The 24,937-nt window shown below is 43.0% G+C and overlaps 1 protein-coding gene across 1 annotated transcript in view; it reads left to right on the forward strand.

The window, feature by feature from the left end:
- The window catches only part of lamb2l (laminin, beta 2-like), a 50,087-nt gene that overhangs the window by 11,805 nt on the left and 13,345 nt on the right, over positions 1-24,937 (forward strand). The window contains exons 3-15 of the mRNA XM_079175066.1: positions 11,869-12,041; positions 17,742-17,874; positions 18,220-18,293; positions 18,569-18,757; positions 19,106-19,169; positions 19,383-19,585; positions 19,781-19,901; positions 20,332-20,520; positions 20,991-21,170; positions 21,326-21,438; positions 22,166-22,245; positions 22,347-22,503; positions 24,236-24,376. Of these exons, the coding sequence (XP_079031192.1) occupies positions 11,869-12,041; positions 17,742-17,874; positions 18,220-18,293; positions 18,569-18,757; positions 19,106-19,169; positions 19,383-19,585; positions 19,781-19,901; positions 20,332-20,520; positions 20,991-21,170; positions 21,326-21,438; positions 22,166-22,245; positions 22,347-22,503; positions 24,236-24,376 (1,817 nt within the window). The remainder of the gene's footprint in view (positions 1-11,868; positions 12,042-17,741; positions 17,875-18,219; positions 18,294-18,568; positions 18,758-19,105; positions 19,170-19,382; positions 19,586-19,780; positions 19,902-20,331; positions 20,521-20,990; positions 21,171-21,325; positions 21,439-22,165; positions 22,246-22,346; positions 22,504-24,235; positions 24,377-24,937) is intronic.

Genomic DNA, 24,937 nt, shown 5'->3' on the forward strand with positions numbered 1-24,937 from the left:
AGTGTTATAAATACTGAATGTATGCAATCAACCCCAACCCAACTTGTTCTGATAATAAATGATTGTATATTATAAACCATAACTAACCTTATTGTCTGTGTAGGGTTTTGTTCTAAGGAGCATACTCTTAAAACTGGAAATCACACCATTTAAGTTAGGAATTCATCCCAGGTCACTGTGTGAATGTAAATGTAAGTTTGTACATTTATTATGCACATGTCATTACCTCAATATCATTATTGTAAAGCCCACAAAAATGTGCTCACAACAAACAACTGTAAATTAAGCATTATAATTATTATTAAATATATATTTCGTGATCATTGTCGGCATAAAAAAAACATATTGCTATAACAATTCTGGCCATATTGTCCAGTCCTGTGGGAGAACACTAACAAGTTGATCTTTTCATTGTAATCAGTCCCGCTCAACGTTGGCATGAGCGTAATCAGCAGAGTAACAGCGATGAGTGTCAGGTTATGATGTCGATGCATGAATATGATTATCCATTGTTAACTAAGGCTTTGCTACATTTATGTGTATAATTATCTTTCCAGTTATCACAAAGAGCTCACGAAGAAATATCTGTTTATTACTCGTATTTGCATTTTCTGCATTGTTGCAAATCAATGTTGGAATATGAATAATGGCAAACAGGTAGGTAGTGATGAAAAAGCAATTGGTCGGGGAAAATCTCCTCACTCACATGAGAGATATTGACTTATATGTGTCAATACAGATTGCTCATACAAATCCCTTAAGACTGCTCCCTGAACACTTCCCAATCAGCAGATGGATTTGATTGTTGTTTTGCATTTGAAATCATGTTGATTGCAATCATCTGGTTAGTCCACACAAAACAAACCCCACCAGAGTCCACTTGGAAGAAGTGGGTCTCGGTTCGGTTGATGAGTCCTCGCCTGAGTTTGATCGAATGGACTTCACCAAAAAGGGCAAACGCTCCAGAACCGCACAGTTCTCCCAGCAACCTAAGAAACCAAGCTGACAAGTGATTACACATTTTTATATTGCACAGTTGTCATAAGGACAAATAGTAAAGACAGACAAGCCTGAGCTTGTATGACATTTGTCTTAAGCTTGGCAGTACGACAGCTACTGTAAAATAGTGTGAAAAGACTTATCGCAGCAGGACAGTCTAGTTATTCAAAGCCCATGTTGTGTGCCAGCCAGTTCCTCCTCAGCAGAGCAGCAGCAGCAGCAGCAGCAGCAGCAGCAGCAGGGCAGCGTGTAAAATGTGCTAATTGTTACTGAAGGTGTTCTGATCATACAGCGCATGCATGTCCTCTCCCTCTGAGCCTTCAATCCCTTTCACATGTGTTGTTGTTTGTTTTTGCTTTGGTAGCAAGTTTGTCCTCCAAACAGCCAAAAGGAAATCCTCACAGACTCATACTCTCCCTGCACATTGTTATTAGGTCCAATCCATCATTATTTCATGCACGCTAATCACAGGATTGAGCTGAGACACGCAGATGTTTGTGCTGGCTTGTGTTTACTTTAGGGAACAGGAAGTGAAGGTTTTTATTTGAGAGTTAAACTCTCCTTCGCTGAGTTGATGTTGCCTTTCAGTCCAGTAAAACAGGACGGAGTGGCAGAACCCTATATGATAATGATCATCATTTTGTGATACTTGATTCGCCACCATATAGAGAATAATACCAGTGCATTTGTTTAATGACATTTCAGCGATGTGACTGCTTTAATGCAAGACCTTAAGGATGCTCTCTGTAAGCACACCTCCTGTGAGCTTTTGTGTTTGTTATACAAACATAATAAGCAAAGCAAAAGGCCTGTAATGTGATAGTGTATTGTAGCAGGGTATTTCTCAATCAAAGTGACAATATGAATTGGCTCCTAAACTGGGTGTGAGTGGTGCAGAGTAGGACCGGAGCAGCATGATCCTTTTGTACGTGTTCTCTCTCACTGCGATAACGATCAAGCTGCATCTCGGTACAACGTGAAGGTAACGTTCAGCTGGCTTTGAGCGCTGCAGTCTAGTCTATCTTTTAGCCACAGAAGCCAACCGACCCTCTGCTGTCTGCTCCTGTCTCTGTTCAAGTCGTACAACATTTTAAATTCAAGTGGACGTGTCTTCGCCTCAGTTCATGGAGCAAATGCGTTTCTGTTAGTTTCGGGTCTTCACATTGACTTTGTTCATGCTTGCCTCTAAATATTGCTTCACTCCCTCATGGGATTTGTCCGTGTTTTTGTCTACCAACTTTCACTTTTTTACAGTGTTTGTGAGTTTATGACAGTTAATTGCGACATTTTGGTGGCCTAATAATGTCTTACTCAGCACTCGGTTGAACTTCACTCCACCATCCCTTGAGCGCCCATTTGCACACTTACGCTCTTCCTGACTTTGGATACACAAACAAACCTTGTTTGTATGATCAGTTCTTTGTTGGTTTTTGTTATTTCCAAGCATTTTTTGACGATAAGAAAAAAATATAGAATATCACCATATTTATCAACTAGAAAGGTGCACCCAGGAGAGCGGTGTGTCTTCAACGACCACTGCTGTACTGTGTGATTGAATGATAATAGCCAACAGATGGCTTACCCCCGTCTAGATACCAAGATGTCGTACAACACACTTCATTCAATCTCAAAAAACAGCGGCGATGTACGCAGAGTGAGTCGCCTTAACCACGAGAGGTCCATGAACATAACCGGGCACCAAAAATGTGATGCAGTTTGCTGCAGCATGAATGCGTGATGAGCCGTGGACAGACGCTTAGGTGCACACTCACTCACAAACTCGCTCATGGACGCACGCAAACATGCGACCGATCGCATAATTGTCCTGGCAGCGATAATAAGAGATTATGAGATTTGTACTTTGGGACTGTCCCACTGTCATCAGTAATTATCCACGGAGGCATCACCTCCACGCCTACTTTACAACTCCATCCAACTCACAATGGTGAAGCTCCCGTAGGTCATGCAAACCCAGGTTTATTGGGTCAGCTTGGAGGATTTGGAAACTCTGCTAGAATCTGGGGTATTTGTGGAATGTGTAGTAAATGATGGGCTACTGACAGCAGCACTGGATTTGAGGCAGAATGGGCCCCCGCAGGGTTCATTTATGACTGGGGGCCACACACACAGTGCACTATTAAATGTGCTTTAACTTGTCCCCTGATAACCTGTGTTTCTGTGTTTGGGTTTCTCAGGAGACTTAACAGTGATTCTATCAAAGTGCACTTGCCTCTCCCAACTGGCCTGCTCACAGGTATCTGGGTCAGTCTGTGTTACTTATTAACTGGAAGAAGACGACTCATATGTGTGAGGGGGAGCAAACTGCCACCTGAGACCGATGTTGGCTTTAGCCCTTCTATACCTGTTAATGAATGGATGAATGAAAGATTGAATGAACAATGTTAAGCTACCATGAATGAAATGCAACACATTAAAGTCTTCCTGACTTACCTCAACATGTCGGCATGTAACATGAAACAAACATCCGTTCGTTAAGCTTTGTTGATGTTAGCTTGACTGATGGACAGCAAAGAGGAAACACTGAAACCATTATTTCTGCAGCACAGTGTTGAGTATTTCTTTGTTGTTGTTTTGATGAAATGAGTGCTATGGAAATGTACAATGTTCACCATGTGAGCTGTTGAAGTTAGAGCTACAGGTAATTCCACCCACGTCAGTGTTTTTTACCTGCCGTTTATTAGCGAGCAGCCTTTATTTGTTGCCTTAGTTCATGCTGGGCACAACCCCCAGCTTGTATTTTAGACTCCCATCATTATTTGACGAGCAAATTATTTTAGAGAATGTTCACTTCAAACCGGGCCTGCTCTGATCAACTCACAGGGCAAATTGCCAAAAGGTTCAGCGGCTGCAAAAGCCGCTGAACCTTTAAATGAATTACTTGAGTTGAAAGTATTAACGACTTACACTTGCATCTGCTCCTCTTCATTAATTATTGATAAAAGATAAGCTGTCTCAGTGCCTAATGATCAAGATGTTGGATTAACCAGTTGGTTAGAAAATAGCGATGAACAATTGGAAGCACGGCTTCACAGAAAAAGAAGACAATGTCATCTGCAAAACGTTGAATTTCATCTAAATGACATTTGACCCCTCAGAAGTGCAGTGCAGCGACACCACCTGTCAACAAAGATGGAGACCAAACAAAACACAACGTGGATCTCAGAGCTCGCCACCAGTTACTGAATGTGAAGATGGTCAACATCATACTTTGTTGACATCCTCCTGCATAGATTTATGATGGGGAATGCTTGTTGTACCAAGTGTGCCTTTGAGGGCTATTGATTGGCCTTTAGTTGAAAGAGAGTGTGTGTTCACAGGTCCTGTATAGCTGCACACTCTTTGCGTGTACACGTGCAGAACCCGAAGCGTGCGTTTTGCGTCCACAACGCTGACACCTGGAATGTTTTCTCTAATGAATAACATTTTCCTCTCCGTCCCTGCATTCCTTCCATAGTGCTGTGTACAGGGGGGAGATGCCCCAGGGTGTATTTACCTCTTCCACTTTGTGTATCTGCTCTGTTCGCATGCGTAAGTACGTTACGTCGCCACGCGCTCCACTCTAATCACACACTGGTGAACCAGCTGGTGTCAAACAACATCTGCACAACTGGCTTTACTTCAAGTCACACTCATGCATACCTCAGCCTTGCTGTATTTTTTGACGTTTCGGTAGTCTCGAAAACAAGAACACAGTAACTCCACTGCAAGTCCGCAATAAGCCGTGGAGGAACAATCTTAAAAACATTTGGAACAATGAACTTAATCAGACACTCATTATATTGTTCTTCATTCCCATCATGCTGCTCAGCGTAGTCACAGTGACCGGCTCGTCTGCTGACAGCAGCTAATGTTAACGGAGGTTGCATCAAATTGATTGTGATGTGTTCAAACTCTGCTCAGTAAAATGAGTATTTCTTAATCTTATAAAATGTAGATTTTGGCAAGACACCTGAATAAATACAGTTGTTTGAAGGATATGTTTTCACACCAACATAAATAGATATTTGAGAGGGAATTAAATATTTAAATAAAAATACAATCATATATTTCCTAATCATTTGATTTATTCGATGCCCACTATATTTGACAATAACAACGTAAACGGATAACATTTAGAATTGTTGATGGTTTTACACTGAAATTATATTTTGGGGGCGGCGGTAAAAATATTGCCAAAAATTGGAATATACTAGGAATGTACGATACGGACTTTTTTCAGCCGATGCAATAACCCTCCGGAGGAGTGCTTTAATGCTTTAGCCTCTCAGTCAGTAGGCATCTAGGACTCGTGTCTTAAAAGCAGCACTAGTCCTCCCTCACACACTCAGAGGCTAACCTCACACACGTGTTTTCGGACATTGTGTCACAGTGAGTCCAAAGCTACTGTTTTTATGCCTCGTGTGGACGCTGCACACGCTCCTCTGTCCACGCTCGGCATCTGTTCTTCTTTTGATGTGTGAGTGTAGACCAAACGTACCTCAGTCATGTTTGCAGGGCCCTCTTCACACTCCTTTTCTGAGCTTTTGTGTTCTCTACCAAAGAGCACCGACATTTCACTCGTTTGAACTTCAGACTTCTTCTGAATGCTCTCTCTCTGGCTTTACCCCGGTACCTCAGCCACTTCAGCTGGAACCAGAGTTCCCGTTCAAAGTGGCTTTGGCTGCATCTCACTGCAAGAAAGACACATTACTTCCAATTGTCTTGAAGTAGTTTTTTCCTCTTATCCCGAAAAGAACACAAGATTGCAAGAAATCAAAGCAGTGGCCATCCCAGCCTGCAAGTGCCTCCCTGAATTGCACTTTTGAGGGTCATCTAACAGATCATTTTATAGATCCATCTTTTTACTTCGAGCATGGAACAAATATATAGAAAACAGAAACAAGAATGATTAAATAAACTGAAAACTAACTAAATAAATACATTTTATTATTATGTTTGAAAAGAAGTAGGCCGAAGTAAACACTTAACATTTACCCCAGCCTTAACCTGTCATCTTCTCCGCTCTGATGCTACATGTGCCTTATTGTTGTGCTGTATTGATATTTCTGTTTAAAACTACCCCACACACACACAAATGAATGGACTTATTGTTGAAATGCATCAACAAACTCAAATACAGTCACAAACAAAATCCTGAAAAAAAACAATGTCATCAGCTTGTTACTGCACGCTCCACTAAAGTGTACAATGCACACACACACGCAAATACACATTCTGTCGTTCCCCATGCTAGTCGGGGCAGGTGGAAACTAAGTAAAGGACACGTTTCCAACACCGCGGTCACGCCTCAGATGTCAGAAGCATCTTTGGAAAACGAAGGCCCTTTCACATGCAAGAGTGTGCCTAGATGGTGGCGCTGCCGTGTGATTACCAACACAAACACCATTCTGTTCCTGCACAGTCCGACAGATTGGAGAAAGCCATTGGACGGAGAGCTGTTTGTGAGTGGCGTTTCTTCTAACGGCAACGTTCCACGCACGTGTGGTCTATTTCAAAACACAAGTCATTAATTAAAACTGTGGGTAAATTATGACTTCTGAGGGGTACGTGCCCAGACAGAGAGTCGGGAGAGGATGTCATAACACATCTGGATGTTACTTCTATCACTCTCTCTGAAACGGTAACTCCAGTGGGATAAACTGTGGTGATACACAGACGGGGTAGCTCAGAAGCTGAGATAAATGGAAATGCAACAAATGGGCTTTTTTCATTTAAATACATTTTGGCATTTTCTTTTAACTGTTTCGAAGTCTTGAAGTAAATGCTGTCGTCACAAATATCATTTGGTTCTGTTCGTTATTATGCGGTCTAAATATTTTGAGATAAAATAGAAAAAAAGTCATAGATATACAGATAAGCAATGATGCAAATTAAAACAGTTTAAAAGTTATACAACAAAGAGCAAAGGAGCTACAAAGTAGAATAATTAAAATAATCAATAAAACAAAACTTAAGAGAGTGCCTTTGTATATAAATGGGTTTTAATTAAGAAGTGTCTTGAATGGTAAAAGTGAAAATTCAGGCCACAAAGCCTGTGACAGCACACTTCTAATGATTTAAGAGGGATTAAAACGAGGATAAAGACCTCGCTGGTCTGATCTCCTCAGCGAGGTTGTGCTTTGTTAATACTGTATATCGGAGACCCACAGTTTTGCATATATCCAGTAACTTGGAAGTGCATATTTAATATTCTTAACAAGAAGATGAAATGTTTCTTTACAGATCTGTTGCTGTTCTAAGGCACAGAGTAAATACATAATTAGGACTACTGACCTCGGCCATTCAACCGAGGTGGGAACTCATGCGACCACCCTAGCAACCCACTGGTTTGGCTGCTCATTAGAGGCCACCCATGCAAAACTGTGGCAACGGAAGCTGCCGTCTGAATGGTGACAAAGAAGTGTGATTATGGACTCTGTGACGAGGAGATAGCCAGTAGTCTTAATTCGTCCCTTACCCTGCGCGCCACACTTTTTCACCTTCCTGATCTGCAAAGACGGAGGGGGGGGGGGGGGCGGGTACAATCCAAAGCCAGATGAAGTACAAACACTGTTGTTTTGCTCAAGGCAGTCAGATTTCCATGTATTTCACTGTGGCAGGTTATTAGTCCAGTGAGTGGAGCCATTGTGTAATGTCATAGCTGTCAGGTGAGGTCAGGTGAAACCCAGTTACAGCTCACAGTCAGTTTCTGTGGCTGTGTATTCTTGAAGGGGTTGTTTGAGTAGAGGGGTGGGACCACTGGGCGTGATTTTCAGCTTTCAGCAAAAAAACACATCTGGACACAGTTTTTGTGCTTCTACGAAACATTACTTTACTTTGGAAATGCATTCTTTAATTTAGCGTAATATGATTTTCTTTACTGCCGTTCTCTTTAATGCAAAGCCATGCATTCGTCCATTACATCCTTGAGTTTCAGTATTGCAGCACTGCCTTGTGTTCTATGTTTGGTTAGGGTGTGTTTGATCTTTATCTACAGTCCACAGGATCGTCTTCCAACCCATTTATGTGCAACGCTGCATGTGCACACCTGCCTGTGCAGCATGTGTGAATAAGTGTCTCATGTGTACTGTAACCTGTCTTTACGTTTGCTGTGGAGTATGTCCACTCAGTGGAGTGACATTACAGGCCGATTGTGAGGTGTGCTTTCTGCTTTATCAGGAGTATTGCTAACGGTGTCAGCCAGGCATTGTTAATGCCTCACAGGAATTCAGAAAATCTGCCTCAGTTAAATCTGTTACTTGAACTGGAGCCAAGACATTTATACACACATAGACATTGTGTGTGTGTGTGTGTGTGTGTGTGTGTGTGTGTGTGTGTGTGTGTGTGTGTGTGTGTGTACAGAAGGACTGGAGGAACTTTCTTTCAGCATTTATGACAAAGAGTTTTCATGAAATGATTTATAGTAGTTATTGTATTACTATAAACAAAAAGCATGTCTACAGTGCATGCAGAAGTGTTTGATTATAAGCACAGTGTTATTTAATCATGAAGTAAATCTATTTCATTTCAAAATCATGAAATGGTACAGACAGTGGGATTATGTATTTTGTTTCTTTCAAGGGTGACTTGACACTATAAATCCTGATCTAGCGTTTACTGTTGAACTTGGAGAAATGGACAGCTCTGTTCCATCGGTACGCTACACCAAACCTGACTGTAATATATTCCTCTGCTCTAAAGTTTGGTTTGGCCAGAGCTTTTTGTTTTTTTACTATAAGGATCTCATTGACAACAGGAACCTTGAGAGAACAGTTCTTTGGCCGAGGGTAGTCCCCTTTCTGTGTTCAGGAGGCCTATCAATTAGCTCTCTCCAAAACCTGTGTTTAAAATGAAACCCATTGATTTGAACCATGACCTACACTCCACAGCGTTTATCTGATCCCTGATGAATGACCTCGGGGAAGCAGTAGCGTCCAACAGAGCCTGCAAAGACGTTTGTTCTCCCCCTAGTTTATGAATACATTTCATCTCGTGTGTTAGTGTTAGCTTTGGGATAGTTGTAAGCTAGCTAGCTAAACTTTTATTGTTGTAACCAAAAGCGCTAAAGTGCAAAAGTTATTCCTCTTCTGGCTCTTTCAGTATTCACCAAACAGATTCGCCTGTAGCCCGGGGAAAAAAAGATGGATACAATCAGATTTGCGATCTGGCCAACAAAGATGCACATATGTGGCTAAGTGTGAGTAAAAATCTCCTCTGTGTTTTATCTCAATACAAGACACTTTAAATGACAAGTGCAAATGGGCCTGAAGGTTTCTTGCATCTTTTGTGCCGAAGTTGTTTCCACTTGTTATTGTACTTTAAAGCCAGTAGCTGAACACTTGAATCTTTTGATATTAATTTAGTGAAATCATGAAATAAATCCTCCACGTGCCCTTTTACAAAGACAGTTAGTATCATTCCAGTGGGGCTGCATCAATGAATGAAAACTGTGGCAACATCAGACTGAGCACCAGAGCAGCACACTCAGGTGAATTTTCTGTTGATAATCCAAAGATTAGATTGCAACGAGGAAACAATTACAGCAGCAATGTTTTTTTCCTAACACTACAAATATTACAATCATATATTGGTACAGTGTTTAAGAGCTCTCCACCATCAGAGAGTCGTCCGTTAAATGCAGATATGGCACTTCTTTATGCAGAGGATGCTTATGATTCCAGCTCCAGTCATGCCTCGACTTGTCGCTGCTCTGTTGTTTTCTGTAAATCAACAGGATGAAAGACCCTCAGAGATCTCTCTCGACATCTCTCCTCCCGCATCAGAGTTCTGCTGCCGGTTATGAAGCTTCAAGTTGTATCAGGCGGGCACAGAAGTCTTATTGTCACAAGTTGTGTGAATTCATATTTCTTTCAATACAGTTTCATGTTCATTCGACAGGCTCTGGTGGTTGGTCTGTAAGCTCAGGGACAGTGTGTGTCAATACACACTGAACTGGATCCACCTTAAGTCTTAAATGACTGCTGGACCTTGTTCTGATATTGGTGGGTCCACAAAGTATTCCTGTCCTCATCATTTTATCTCTTGTCTCTCTCTCTCTGCCAACCCCCCCCTTACTCTTGTAGTCTCTGTCTCTCGCATATATCCCCGATGACGCCTGTTATTCAGACCCAGTGATGCAGAGAGAGTGTTTACACGGGTGAGGGAGAGAGTTGGAGGGAACATGACCAGAACATTATAGAGAGTTACTGTTTTTGTGCTCCTTCTTAGTCCATTAAGGTAATTACTTTCCGGGATGTCAGGCAGTGTCTAAAAAAGTTCAGGGACAATGATCGTCTTACTTTTTATAATCCACAGTGCTTCTGTGTAGCCTACATGCTGTGGTGTTGATTGGACGTTATGCTGCAGATACTGAGGGAACAGTTTCTACTTCCTCTTGTTTCTGCTATGTCGTGTAAAATCAGGGGTTCACCACAAAGGCCATAGATTTGTATTTTCCTTAATGAAATATTGTTTAAATAATTTTTTCTCGAAAATACAGATTATACACTTGTACTATAGAAAAAAAGAAAAAAATCTATCTCTCATCTATCTCTCATCATTATAATCCTGCCATCCCGGAGGAGACAAAACAATGTATATATATATATTTATATATATACATATAGAGATATAGAGATTAAAATCATGTATAATGCCGCCGCCACGGAGGAGCCAAAACAATGTTGTGCAACCCTTGGTCCAGACTATTTACGATTGGAGTTGGGAACATCTACAAGGTCTTCATCTTATCTTATTCTCCAGACATTCTCCGGAGCACAGCCTCCCAACTTAAAGCATGCCAAGGGTGAAGGCCTTTAAAAAGGCCTCCTTATTAGCCATGAAAGCATAACTTTTCTACGACAGTGGACAAAACATGTGAAGGCGACAATACAAATAAGCTCAAACATTTCTTCAGCATTTCTCTGCTACATTGTCTTGCTTATAGGCTGACTTATTCTGTATGATACGATACATCTGCAATAAACTAATGTATAAAGTACTTGACTGGCGGATTTATCATTCTCGGGAACATTTTACTTTTTTATCAGCTTGTTACATAGTGGCAAGTGCTGGGAAACACTCTTAGAAGAAGTGCAGGCGGCATATGAGCGGCGAGTAGTGGAGATGCTGTGGTTACCTGGAATTGAATCTCTTTCACAGCTTTTAAGTGTTGCCAAAGGCAGAACAGAACCTTTAATACAGAGCCCTTTGAAGAGAAGTTCTAAATGCTTGATGGTCAGGGTGAGGGAGGGGAAGATGTTTCAATATTCAGAGTAGATACATTTTTCTACCATGTATTTAATGAATGGTGGTTATAGTAATCCCCTGGTATCTGAGGACCAAAGTAATCGTCATGACTAATGTAATCTTTGTGACTTTCAGACAGGATAGAAGCAGACTGACAGGTGACTGACTATCTAACTATCTATAAGGCTCAATGGATGTAAAGCAGAAGCATGATGATGTCAAGTTGCAAATATGTTTAAAATTACATTTCTTATGGAGCCCTGCATCACTGATGCTACTTCTTGTTTGGTGCGTAGAAGTCTCAAATATCCTTCCTTATTATTTATTTCTATTATACTTTATTATAATGGCTCATACTCCAACGCTTATATGCTCATTTCATCACCTACGTCCACAACTTTACAGTCACACGCCCCAATGTTATATTTAGCGAATAAAATATCCATGTCAATAGCGGCTCCATGAGGTCCATTGGAGTGAATGGAGATGATGGGACTGTCTCTGCCATCAGTGTATGAATGGGTGAGTGACGTGTTGTGTTGAAGGGCTTTCAGTAGTCGGAAGACTAGAAAGTCGCTATGCACGTACAAGTCCATTTACCATGTACCATTTCACTTGCAGCTCTCAGGGCAGCGTCTGGGCAGGAGCTCCCATCAGGCCCTCACGGCTGCATGGAGGGAAGTTGTTACCCTGCGACAGGAAACCTCCTGATTGGACGAGCCGTCAACCTAACCGCCACCTCTACTTGCGGCCTGACTGGGCCGGAGCAGTACTGCATCGTCAGCCACCTGCAGGTCAGGACACACATGAGCACACAGTCAAGGTGAAATACAGATGACTGGGATTTTCCATGAGCACCTTCCTGCTAATGACGAGTTAATCATACACGTTCCATTTGTTCCCTCATGAGCACCCATCACATTGTGGGCTGTGATTCACATAGATTTTTCCACAGTTGATATTTTTCATTGTGATGATAAAAGTCATAAAGTCTAAACTTGACTCTCCCACCTGCCTGTTTCCTTCTCTCTCTCTCTCTCTCTCTCTCTCTCTCTCTCTCTCTCACACACCCTTTACAATACATCCCACCCTGTAGTTAATGCAAGGGAGGGTGTGTTTGTTCACTCTCTCATGCACTCATCCATCCTCATTCTTCAGTCTCCACTCCTCCATCTTCATTTGTTCATCTGTCTGTTTGTTTGGGGCAAGGTTTCCATGAACAAGCCCCCCCCCCCCCCCCCCCCCCCCCAACACTACCCCGCCTTTCAATATCAGGCTTAGGTGTAGACACATGTTAGACACACCTTAGTCACACACACACACACACACACACACACACAAACACACACACACACACACACACTCAGACACTCCCTTCAGCGCTCTCACTTCATCTCTTCCTCTGTCACTGTTTTTACGTCGAATGGGCAACCACAGAGTGGAGTGTCATATGCGCACCGTAGTTTTTGTATTCACTGTCACTTTTTAAAATCGGGGTCTAGTGATTAATAGAATGACGGTCTCTATTGACGGCAGCTTGGCTTTTTCAAAATGTCGGTTTTGTGCATGATGTCCGGTGACGAGCTAGTGACGACTCTCTCTGACCAATCAGTGATTTGAAATGTTTTCGGCTCAGTTTGCTTGGAAGCGTGACCGAGGTGGTACAAAAAAAAAGAGAGTCGAGTTGAGTAGAGCCGTGACGTACGATGATGTGGAAACGCGGCATCAGACTCAGTTTAGACTTTTCTTCTTTTTTCTAAAGTTGGGGTTTAGGCACAAATCATGGGGTTTAGGCACAAGCTATAGATACTGCATCACACCCCCCAGTATACATGTGTGATGCGAGACTTCTTCTTCACCTCGACAGTATGCAGCTCTTGTAGTTGTTTCTGCCCCCATGTGACACAACTCCTGACATGTTCACCATTACGTTGACGTTCCCCTTCCTCTCTATATACATTTTCTATGCATCTACGTGTTTGTACCTGCTCTTCCATTGCCTCAGGGCAGGAGTATCCAACAGTGTCAACCTCCAGGTGAACATGATTGACATTGTCTGATTGGTGAGAGGCCCTCTGCTATAGGACGGGGCAGGATATGGTGACAACCTGTTGTAACATAAATCCAGGTGAGGACCACTGCTGGTCTGTCAGGAGCTACTTTAGAGGCCCACACCAAAGATTTAAATGTCCAGAAGTTCATCAATCATTTGTGGAAGTTCCGAGGCTGTTTTTCAGACTGCATAGTTTTTATGTTCATTTGTATCCCAGGAGAAGCAGCGCGTTTAGGGAGCTGCTGCTAAACCAATTGTGTTGAAGACCTTTAAAGGGGTCCTGGTTTGGCCCTTGGACCCAGCTGGTAGAGTGGAACTAAAACTCTACATGGCAAGAGGAAGGTACAAGAAAAGTGAAGAAGGAGATGGGAAAGCAGGGTCATGGAAAATTAGGAAAAAAGAATTGGAGAATTCCAGGGATGTCAGAGAGGTTGAGAAAAAGAATGTCAGGCAACTGAGAGGTGAGGTAATGTGTAACGGGCCGTGAGATATCCGTTTCAGAGCTGTAACTGAGGTGCAAAGCAAACTGAATGAGGGAGGTGGGGTGTACCGCCATCGTAGTGTGACAAAGAAGTGTTTTAAAATCAACATCAGACTTACATCAGTGCATTGTTGGAGCAGAAAGCCTTATAGCTGAGCTGACCAGGCTTGACTAATGCGCGATAAATAAGAGCTCAGAGGAGGGCGGGAGGGTCTTAAAGCCACCCAAGCTCATACCAAACACCAACTGAAAGTGAAACTACGGATTCGTTGACAGAGAAGAATCATTCTTATTTCACTCGTGTGTACTGTACATCTGACCTTAAACTTTCTTAACAAAAGGTGTTAAGCCCTAGTCCAGGGGTGGCCAACCAGTCAGAGACCAAGAGCCACATTTTTTACTGTGTTACCGCAAAGAGCCACATCATACACATGGGCACACATGAACATCACCCTATCCCTTCCTCACACACACACATACCTTTGCTCAGCCAGATGTATTGTAAATGTCACACACCAATATGATAATGACAGAAATTGACTCCTAAGACCACAGGCCAGTCATTTTCAACAATGAACATTGTGTACACCAGGGGTGTCAAACTCATTGTCGCTCTGGGGCCACATCAGCATCATGGTTGCCCCCAAAGGGCCGGTTGTCGGCGGGGGGGGGGTGCTGCTGCTCCTTCTTCGTCGGCGGGGAGGGTGGCTGCTGCTGCTGCTGTCACATACGCTGGTGGAGGTGTGCGGATCGGGGAGGAGCTCCGCCTTGCGCGATACAACGGATATTTGTAAATTGTCCGACTTTTACATTTTTACTTAAAGCGGGGCTTTCAAACAGTCAGTCTCGGCGTTAAATGGGTCGACGAGGAACGTAATCTGTGGCCGCACATGCGCGTTTGACGAAAATACCGTATTTAACTCAAGCGAAGCGAACACGAACATTAAAAAAACACAAATACAAACTTCGATATGAACGTAAGAGCCGCATGAAACCGGGCAAAGAGCCGCATGCGGCTCGCGAGCCGCGGGTTGGCCACCCCTGCCCTAGTCCTATCCATGGGGAAAAAACGTCTAAAATAACTCCACAACTTTAAGGCGTATTTGCATATTAGTAGTAGTCTCCTTTGGAAGGTACCAAGCTCAGGAATATGAATCCATTGTTAGTAAACCTAAATTACCATTACAGAGTAAATGGAGATGCATATATAATCTGAATTTTAAAGACAATATCTTAATTATAACCATAACCAAATCCTTAACAATGCAAATGAATGTCTTCTACTACTCTTTACTACAACTGGGACTGTGAATGTGACGAGAATACACTAAAATACCACATTGATGATACAATTTATCAATTTTTATTATTTTTTGGCCATGTTTACACGTTGACTGTTTACTGCATAACATACATCTTCCTAATACATTGAAATAGTAATAAACTGCTGAGCTCCATGCTATACAGGCAGAGGACATGGAGGATGCCAGAAAGACATTTCCTTTAGAAATACCTGAAATCTTGCTCTTGGATCTTAACTCCTGTAAATTCTATAAAGCTGCAGCGAATATCGTAACACCACTGCTACACAAAGGCTCTCCAAAGATGGCACATTGCGTTGAGATGGACGTGCTACTGTGTAGAAAGGAATGTCCTTTTCCAGCAGCCGGGCTCCGGGATCAGGGTTTGGCCAGATTTGTGCCGGGATTAGGGAGGGTAGGTGAAGAAGGCAAGCATGCGTGTAAAACACACACATTCACCTACTCATGTACAAGTGGGCGTATGTGCGCCTGTGGTCACTCACACACACACATTCACGCACACACACACACACACACACACACACACACACACACACACACACACACACACACACACACCACTTCTAGCACACTTAAGGCATTTCTTTTCAATTCGCGGCCGAGTCTCTTTAACAGCCGTGTTGTTGTTAGCGGCTTAATCACCCTTGACAACAACCTAATTAAGAACTGCTGCCCTGGAATCCACTGTTTCTCTGTGCCAATTTACCCTCATCTGCCTGTTTAGCTCCCCCGATCCCTCCTCTCTTCATTGGCGCCCTCTCAAACGCACCCCTTCTACCCTCTCTCAGCATCTCCCTCGCCCTCTGCCGGCCCCCTTCTTTGTCCTACACCCCTGCTGTGCCGTTGGGACCCCTCTCCGCTGCATACCCACTTCTCTCACCTGCCCCTTCCTTTCTCGAACCACCCTTTCCAACTTTTTCTAGTACACCCCTCAAGATTCAAGCTCTTGCTCTTGGCCTAGTTCCCCCAAATTCCCGTATCTTTCCCATGCCCTCTGCCTTTCGAGCTCTCGCTCCCCTTCCTCTGTCCTCTGCCTCCTCAATGTCGTCAGCTAACTGCATATTCTCTCCATGCGTCCCTTTGTCTTCCCCATCCATTCATGGCTGTGCCTTACCGTGCCCTTTTTGCATCCCTTTCTCATATTTCTGGAAGAATATTGGCGACAGAATTCTGAGCACTGCTCGGTCTGCAAGTCATCATTCGAGATCGCACAAGCACAGACTTGTAAGAGTAGAATCAGATTTAAGCGTGTAATCCCGATTTCTGAGTCTGCTCTCTCAAAGTTCTCCAGCTGAGTAGCGCTCACATTTATTCTGAGCTCTCTCAGTTTTTTGTTGTGTGTATGCTTTCAAAGAGGATCCTGAGTTGCATTTATCTTAGTCTGTAGATGCTCTGGTTACCCACTAGCATGCACAGGTTTTGATGTTTGTGTATATCTGCTGTTGACTCGGTATTGCTAAATTGTGGAGGATGTAGAGGATGTAGAGGATTGTAGAGGATGTATCCTACTGACTTTTGATGTGCTGACTTTTCTAGTGGTGTTGACATTTTTGGTTTAAGTGAAATATCTCAACTGTTCCGCAGACAATTAATCTAACGCCATCATCAGGTCAAAGTAAAATATCTTAACATCCACTGGATGGATCGGCCCAAAATGTTGCACAGACATTTTTGGTCCCAAGAGGATGAAGCCTGATGACTCTGGTGATCCCGTGACTTTTCTTTTTGTGTCACCACAGGGTTGAAATTTTAGTTTTTTTATTGAAATGTCTCAACAAATATTGGATGGATTGCCATGAAATGTAGTACAGACGTTCATGTTCCCCTCAGGATGAAATGTAGGAACGTTGACGATCCCCCGACTTTTTATCTAGCGCCAGATTATTTTTCCAATACTTTGGTTGAAGGCCAAATATCTGCAAAACTAATAAACTAATGATATTCCCATCAGCCACAGCTGTGGTTTGCATGCTAACACACTCAACATGGTAAACATTGTACCTGCTAAACAACAGCTTGTTGACATTGTCACTAGCATTTGGCTTAAAGCACCGCTGTGTCTAATTACAGCCTCACAGAGCTGCTAGACTCTTTTTGGCCCTTTATCCTCGTCCTCACACTTACCTCCATCTCCCCCGCTGTCTGTCTTCCTCTCTTGTGCCCCTCCTTTCTCCCTCCCCTAATTTGACTCTTTGCTTCTCTCCCTCCAACCATTCTTCCGTTTTAATCTTTTCACCCAGTGGAGACACAATCCAGTCCCCTCTGGCTTTTCGTCCCATTCACACACAGGGACACATTACCCGCATTATTTCGGCTTGACGGATGAAATCCCTGATCTGAGGAAACAGCTCTATTACAGCGGCTTGACTGACACTGTACATTTGCCCAAGGGCCAGAATTTTTCACACCACTTTTCCTGAATTCATTCATATGTCGTATGAGGCCTGCGGGCCTCCACTTTACAATAATTGCTACAACATGTACGAGACACAACTTGCACACGCACTGTGTGCACTTAAAAGAAATATTGTTTCATATGTAGTACAACATCCACACTAAAAGTGCTCCATCACCATGTATAAAACATACAAGGAAACGTCTCATGTCCATAACAAATGTGTGTTTTCTGCCTCGACAGGAGTCCGACAAGTGCTTCGAGTGTAACTCCCAGCATCACTACGACCAGTACCGCCACAGAAACAGCCACCGCATCGAAAACGTGATCTACCTCATGGACAGCAGTGGAGACACCTGGTGGCAGTCTGTCAACGGTGTGTGTGTGTGTGTGTGTGTGTGTGTGTGTGTGTATTTGCTCTATAACATATACTGTTTATTGTGCTCATTGCATGTTGGAGAGTCTATGAGGAATATTTTTGTTCTTATTTTTGTGTTGTTGTCATTAAATCCTGATGGTAAAAAACATACACACTTCACAGGGATTTAGCAAAAATAATTAAGTCAATATCACAACATATTCTGTTGAGAGGAGTGACATGAGACCTATGACCTCATGGCGATGACATCGGAAGACTTTGGTCTTTCTTGAAGGAGACAGAAATGCAAAGAACGAAGGTTTGTGTTGTTCTGACACTGAGTGACGGCTGTTTCCTCCACAGGACAGGAGAGTGTCGGCATCCGACTGAACCTGGAGGCTGAATTCCACTTCACTCATCTCATCATGAAGTTCAAGGTACGAACACTCATTTGCACGTTTGTACAAACTTCCGCTCAAGCCTGTCAGAGTGCGTCTCTAGGTGTGTGTTTGTTGTGTACACTCAGAAAATGGATTCCATCATCTTACTGTTAGTAAGGCCTACATGAAACAAAAGGTCCAAATAAATCAGCCTGACAAAGTGCTGTCATGTGATCGCAAATGTCCAAGATTTGTCTCATAAAGTCCATAAAAAGAAGCCTCATGTGCAGATGAAGTGAAAAAGGACTGATTGTCTCTCTTTTGCCCCTCAGACATTCCGGCCTGCAGCCATGATCATCGAGCGCTCGGCTGATTTTGGCCGCACGTGGCACCCCTACCGCTACTTCGCCTCAAACTGCACCAAGACCTTTCCTGGCATCTCTGCCAACGGACTGCGCCACATCAACGACGTCATCTGCGAGGAGCGCTACTCCGACATCGAACCCTCCACTAATGGAGAGGTGAGAAGTAGAGGAGGTGCTGGTAGCAGTAGTGGTAGAGACAAGTTAGACTGGGAGGAGAGAGTGTGAAAATATTGTAGACTATATCTTTAAAAAATAAATTGTAAGAAGATGACTGTCTTGCTAGAAAGAATAGATAAAGCTGCCACGAAGCAAACAGAAGTGTAAATACGTGTCTAAAATAACTGATGTTCATGAAATCCAAGTGACGATGGGAATGTGACTCATAATAACATACATTTATTAAGCGAAGCTGATATACCTAATCTCTTTCCAGCTCAGATCTGCCTTTGCACACGTGTTCATTTCACTCAGAATCTAATTTGAACATTCTCTTCTGTATTCAAGGTCATTTATAAGGTTTTGGATCCTGCCATTCATGTGAAAGACCCCTACAGCTTGGACATTCAAGGCCAGTGGACACTTTAATTAAACTCTGAATCTGGATCACAAACACTGTTATTAGCAGCACACAGTAGTTTTGTGACACAAGAAGGAAGTATTGACAGCAATACTGCTTTTAAAGTCATTAAAAACATTTGTGCTTCCAAAGAAATTCCACCTTTGTCATGAAATGGGTCAACTTCACAAATCAACCATAATTAAACGTTTTTCTCCTTTACAGAACTTCTGCGCATCACCAACCTGCGCATCAATTTCACCAAGTTAAACACTCTGGGAGACGACCTGCTGGACCGACGCTTCGACGTCCTGCAGAAATACTACTACGCCATCTATGAGCTGGTGGTGAGAGGGAGCTGCTTCTGTTACGGACACGCCTCAGAGTGCGCCCCGGTGCCGGGGGTGGACGCCCGGGAGAATGGCATGGTGAGCTAGAGGGCTACCGCGAGAAAAATGTTTTTCATCATCGCCACATGTGCCGAGGAATTAACAGAGAGATGTTGCATAAAAGAAAAGTAGAATCTCGTCTCATCTTTTCAGTACACATTATCATGCTGTTATTATTGACAATGCCTTCATAACATATCTGCTAATCATTTTTTCTGCATTGTGATTGGCCAGATCCACGGTCGCTGTGTATGCAAACATAATACAGAGGGCCTAAACTGCGAGCGCTGCCGACATTTCCACCACGACCTGCCATGGAGACCAGCGGAGGTGGAGAACCCGCACACCTGCAGAGGTGGGAACACACACACACACACACACACACGCACTGTCTCACAAACATTCTGAGCATGAACTCAGAAATGCAGATGAGCATTATAGTTGCCTGTTACTAGCTGCACATATATATCAATGTATTTTTTGTAACGTTTTCTTTTACAAAGTTAAGAAAGCAAAGCTTTAGTCAAGCCTGATGTTGCTTCTTACACAATGATTCCAGTCAATTGCACACAGTGAGGCATACAGCTTGTTAATTCATCACTGGTATCGGATCGGTACTCGATATCGGCCGATAACCAAAGCCCAGGTATCACTATCAGGACTGAAAAAGTCTGCAATGAATCTTAGGGGTACTCTAGTGAGGAAATTGCGGTTACCTCTTATAATCAAGGTAGGTTTCATGTGAGTCTATTCAGTCTTGTTCAATTTCTCGCTTGTGTCTCCAGAGTGCAACTGTAACGGTCACTCAAGCCAGTGCCACTTTGACATGGCGGTGTATTTGGCCACGGGCAACATCAGCGGAGGAGTGTGTGACGACTGTGAGCACAACACCATGGGACGCAACTGTGAGACGTGCCAGCCCTTCTACTACCAAGACCCCGTGAGGGATATCAGGGACCCGCGAGTCTGTGTTGGTGAGTCTTTTAAATGGCATCTAAATCATGCCATGAGTGGAAACATTTTTATTTTCTTTGAAACATTTGGTAAAAACGTGCCAGCCAGTGAGTTGAGGTTATCTCACCTGTTTGACACTTTAAAATGAATACGAGCACCTGAACCGAACCAGAAGGTGCACTCAGTAAAGTGCAGATATTCACCAGGTGTGTCTCCAATGACCACAGCAGTAATGTTTGACTAAACTCCTAACCCCCATCTAGACTGCAAGCGTTTTTCACTCAAACGTCTCAAAGCAAAAGATACAGTCTCAGTGTCAGTGAGTGTCAGTTTACAGATCTTATGTGAGTCTTGAAGCTAAAACCTTCTCAAAGAGATTTCCTCATTGCTCTCTTCTTCTCCGTCTATTCAAAGTTTCCCATTGACATGTATGTCAACTTGTTTTTTTCCCCTCTTAATTTCCCCTCTCAATCCGACCTATGACCTCCAGCCTGTGACTGTGACCCAGTCGGATCACTGGAAGGAGGAGTGTGTGACAGTCACACCGACCTGGACATGGGGATGATCGCTGGCCAGTGTCGCTGCAAAGCCCACGTGAAAGGAACGCGCTGCGACGACTGCAAGGAGGGTTACTACGGACTGAGCCAGAACGACCCACTGGGCTGTCAGCGTACGTATGTGTGTGTTTGTCTGCCGCTGGAAACGTTTGAACAGAGATGAAAATGGATTAATGTTTTTTTCGAAATACCAAACCACATAATCTGCATCAAGATTTGTAAATAGCACATCAGCCACTTCTTATTCTATGTGTGTGTGTGTCATCAGCTTGCAACTGTGACCCTCGCGGCATCATCATGATGGGGGCTCCTTGTGACCAGATCAGTGGGGACTGCTCCTGCAAAAGATATGTCACTGGTCGCTACTGCAACCAGTGTCTGGTTAGTGCCTATTCCTCTTGTACATTTCTTTTGCTAATTTGGGCTTTCAGATGAAAAGTTCATGCAAGTTGCTGTTAATTCCCAATGGTCCAGAGACTACACAGAGTTAGGCTATTGAAGCTTAGCATAGCATGCTTTCTGGTAGGACCATGAATAAATAGTGCATATATAATAACCACATAGTAAAGCCTATTTACTCCTGTGTGAAATAAATACTTGACAAATGAAAAGTATTTTCTCAGTTAATTAACAACTCAAAATGAACAAGTGAAATTATAGTGCAAAAATAAATATCTATTCCCAGCTACACACTGACCATGTTCACTTGCATGCATACAAGTGAGAGTCATCAGATGAAGACAATAGTTTGATTCAACTGAGATGGATCAGATTTTCTGAGAAATATGAGTGAGTATGGGCTCGTTATTATCAATTTTGACGACATCATTGTGTATCACGATACCTCGATATTTGACTTCATCACCATATGACTCCATTAAAAGACAATAAATTATCATATTGAATTATCGCCCAGCCGTACTTACAATCAAAGTCAAAGCTCAGTTTGGAAGTGGAGGTTTTATTTTCATCAGCCAAAGGTTGCATATAAACATCTTGGTGGCATTGATAAAGGAGCATATTACAAAGTAACACCTATATAAGCTGTGCAAGGACGACAGAGCTTCAGACACAGTTTAGAGATTAAGATTTATTTCCATCCCTGCAGCCCGAGTACTGGGGGCTGAGTAACGACCTGGCCGGCTGCCGATCATGTGACTGTGACTTCGGTGGAGCCTTCAACAACAGGTATAGATTTGATAAAATTGCATGTATACGTCTATATGCTTTTTAGTAAGCGGCATCTTGTGCTTCGCAAGTCTAAAGTGTGCCTCTGTCCGTTACTTCAGGTGCATGATGGATAACGGCCAGTGTGACTGCAGGAGGCATCTGATTGGCCGACAGTGTTCAGAGGTTCAGCCCGGGTATTTCTGCGCTCCGCTGGACTACTACAAATACGAGGCTGAGGACGCCACCGGACACTCCCCCGGTGACGCTGCTCTGCCGGTGAGCGCACTGCTGAGATTCCGTGTAGCTGAACAGCCGAGGAGGAGGCGGAATATAAACCGGCAAGATTAGTTTGAAGGCTTGTTAGAATCAGACACAAATGCATCCCAAATAATACATAAAGGAATAGTTATTTCTCTCTGAGAGTAAGAAGATCAATTCCACTCTCATGTCTAACTTGATACAAGTCCTTTAATATTGGGTCTCTACTTAGCTTTTCCTAAAGGTTGGTTTTTATTTAATTTTTTTACTTTGTTCATTGGGTTGTACATGAACATACAATACATCAGAGCAGTCATAAAACGGAAGAAGGTGTATATTCCCTTCATACAAAGACATTTGTAAAAAATAACAGCTTACAAGACTTTAATTAACGCAACCATAAACAGATTTAAAAAAAGAAGAAAAAAAACAAGACATTAGCAACAACAAAAACCATCAGTCAGCCAATAGTACACAGGTTCCTTATTAGACGATTAAATATGTGACACAATGAAATAACAGCTGTAGTGACCACATTTTCTTTTTACTCTTAGAGATAATATGAGCACATGTTTCTTTATCCATGTCCTCCTCCAAGTCCCTTTGCAATATTAACCTTTGATTATTTGGAATCACTTTGCACAACATTTTATAACAGTTTGTGTAAAGTGAGGCAGTGGGAGTTATTCAACCTGTTCAACCAGTAAAGGGATATTTACTTAAATCACTGAATTCTATTAGTATACTCGTTGAGGTCCAGACATCCAGCCTGTTAAGCAGAGAGACCTCCACAGGCCTGTTCCTGCTGTCACTGACTCATCTCATCCGTCTACTGATCACTATTTATCTATCCTCTTCCATCTCCGTCCACCCCGCTTTCTCGCATTCTTTACCGCCTCTGTCAGTCTCCTTCACCGCCCTCCACCCACCTCCGTCCTCTCCACTCCTCAGGATACCCCTGCCCCCTCCACTTCCCCATTCAGCCCCTTCGGGCAAGCTCAGACAATCCACTTACACTTACATCGCCACGGCTGCAGGAATGTGAGGGAAAAAAGGCAAATACAGAATGTTATGAGAAAAAAGGCAGCAGTGCAAGACACTGAGCGAGAGGAGATTGCATCTTTGACATATGAGGCTGTCCAGTGCAGATTACGCTGGAGTTAAAATCCTGTATTTCTGTACAGAATTTAAACTCCACGGCTGAAGTGACCCATAAAAACACCAGACAGTGGCACAGATGCCAAACTGTCAAAACGAGTTATTACCGCGCAGCACACACACTTACTAACAAGTACAACACACACGCAGAAAAACAGACTCTCAGCCTCGCTTTCTTTGTTGCTCTCTGTCACGCTCCGGCAAGCTTAGCACAGCGTGGCTCATTGTGCTCTGTGCTGTTTTCACTTTTCGGAACAAGAAAGCTGGCCAGGATGAACCCCTGTGTGTAGTCCCAAGTGTTGTCTCCTCTCCTATCGTCTCCTCTCCTGTCCTCCACTTCTCCTCTCCTGTCCTCTCATATTGTCTTCAATTTGGGCTGTTGGTGGGGTTTTATGCTTCGTGGGGGAGGAGGGATTGGGAGCTGATTGTTAATTTATGATAAATTGATATTTCTCTGTGCTCGGATGAGTTGTTTTTATTTATTGGCTGAACTGATGATGTGACAGTGATCTGGTGTCTCCCTGCAATGAATCAATATAGTGACTTTGTAAATCAAAACCTTCTCCTATTCTATCGTCTCCTTCCCTCTCAGGGCAAAGTTCGTCCTCAGGCAGAGACTGACTGTGTTCAGCACCTGAGCAACCAGCTGAGGAGGCACCGCCGTCACCGTCGCACCTCCAACTCACAGCAACATCGGGCAGCACTGAGACGTATCCGCCAGCTTCAACAGACAGTAGGATATTTGTTTTCAATGACTCCGATTTCACTTATGGGTTGACGAGATACCAGAGAATCAAAGTTAATCAAAGTAATTGAAGTTAACTGAAGATGTCAGCTAGCAGTAGTTGTATGGAGGTATTATTGGAGCAAAACACCTGAGCACCTGTGACAGTGGTATTTGTAGTTGTAGAAAACCGTCACACATGTGGATCAGTAAATTTGTAGTCACAGAGAAAAATTTTTGAATTATTTATTGCAGGTGCACAAATCTTATTCCACAAATCACAAACTAAGAAACTCTCACGCTCACCTTTTTGCTAAACTGCAGTGAATATAGTGCAAACACATCACACACCTGTATCAATAAATGGGAAGTCATTGATAAAAAATGTATGACTTGATATCCAAACAAAACTTACGAATTAAACTTGAATGAGTGATTGACGATCTAAAAGCAGCTCTAGTCTTCATTAAAGCTGCTTCATTAGACTTTCCTATTCCACAAACCTCTAATAGAGAGCACACACCTGTCGACCTAAAGGAAGTAGAAAGTCAGGTCGGTGAGGGGAAGTGA

This window comes from Pholis gunnellus (genome assembly GCF_910591455.1).
Source record: "Pholis gunnellus genome assembly, chromosome: 2".
NCBI lineage: Eukaryota > Metazoa > Chordata > Actinopteri > Perciformes > Pholidae > Pholis > Pholis gunnellus.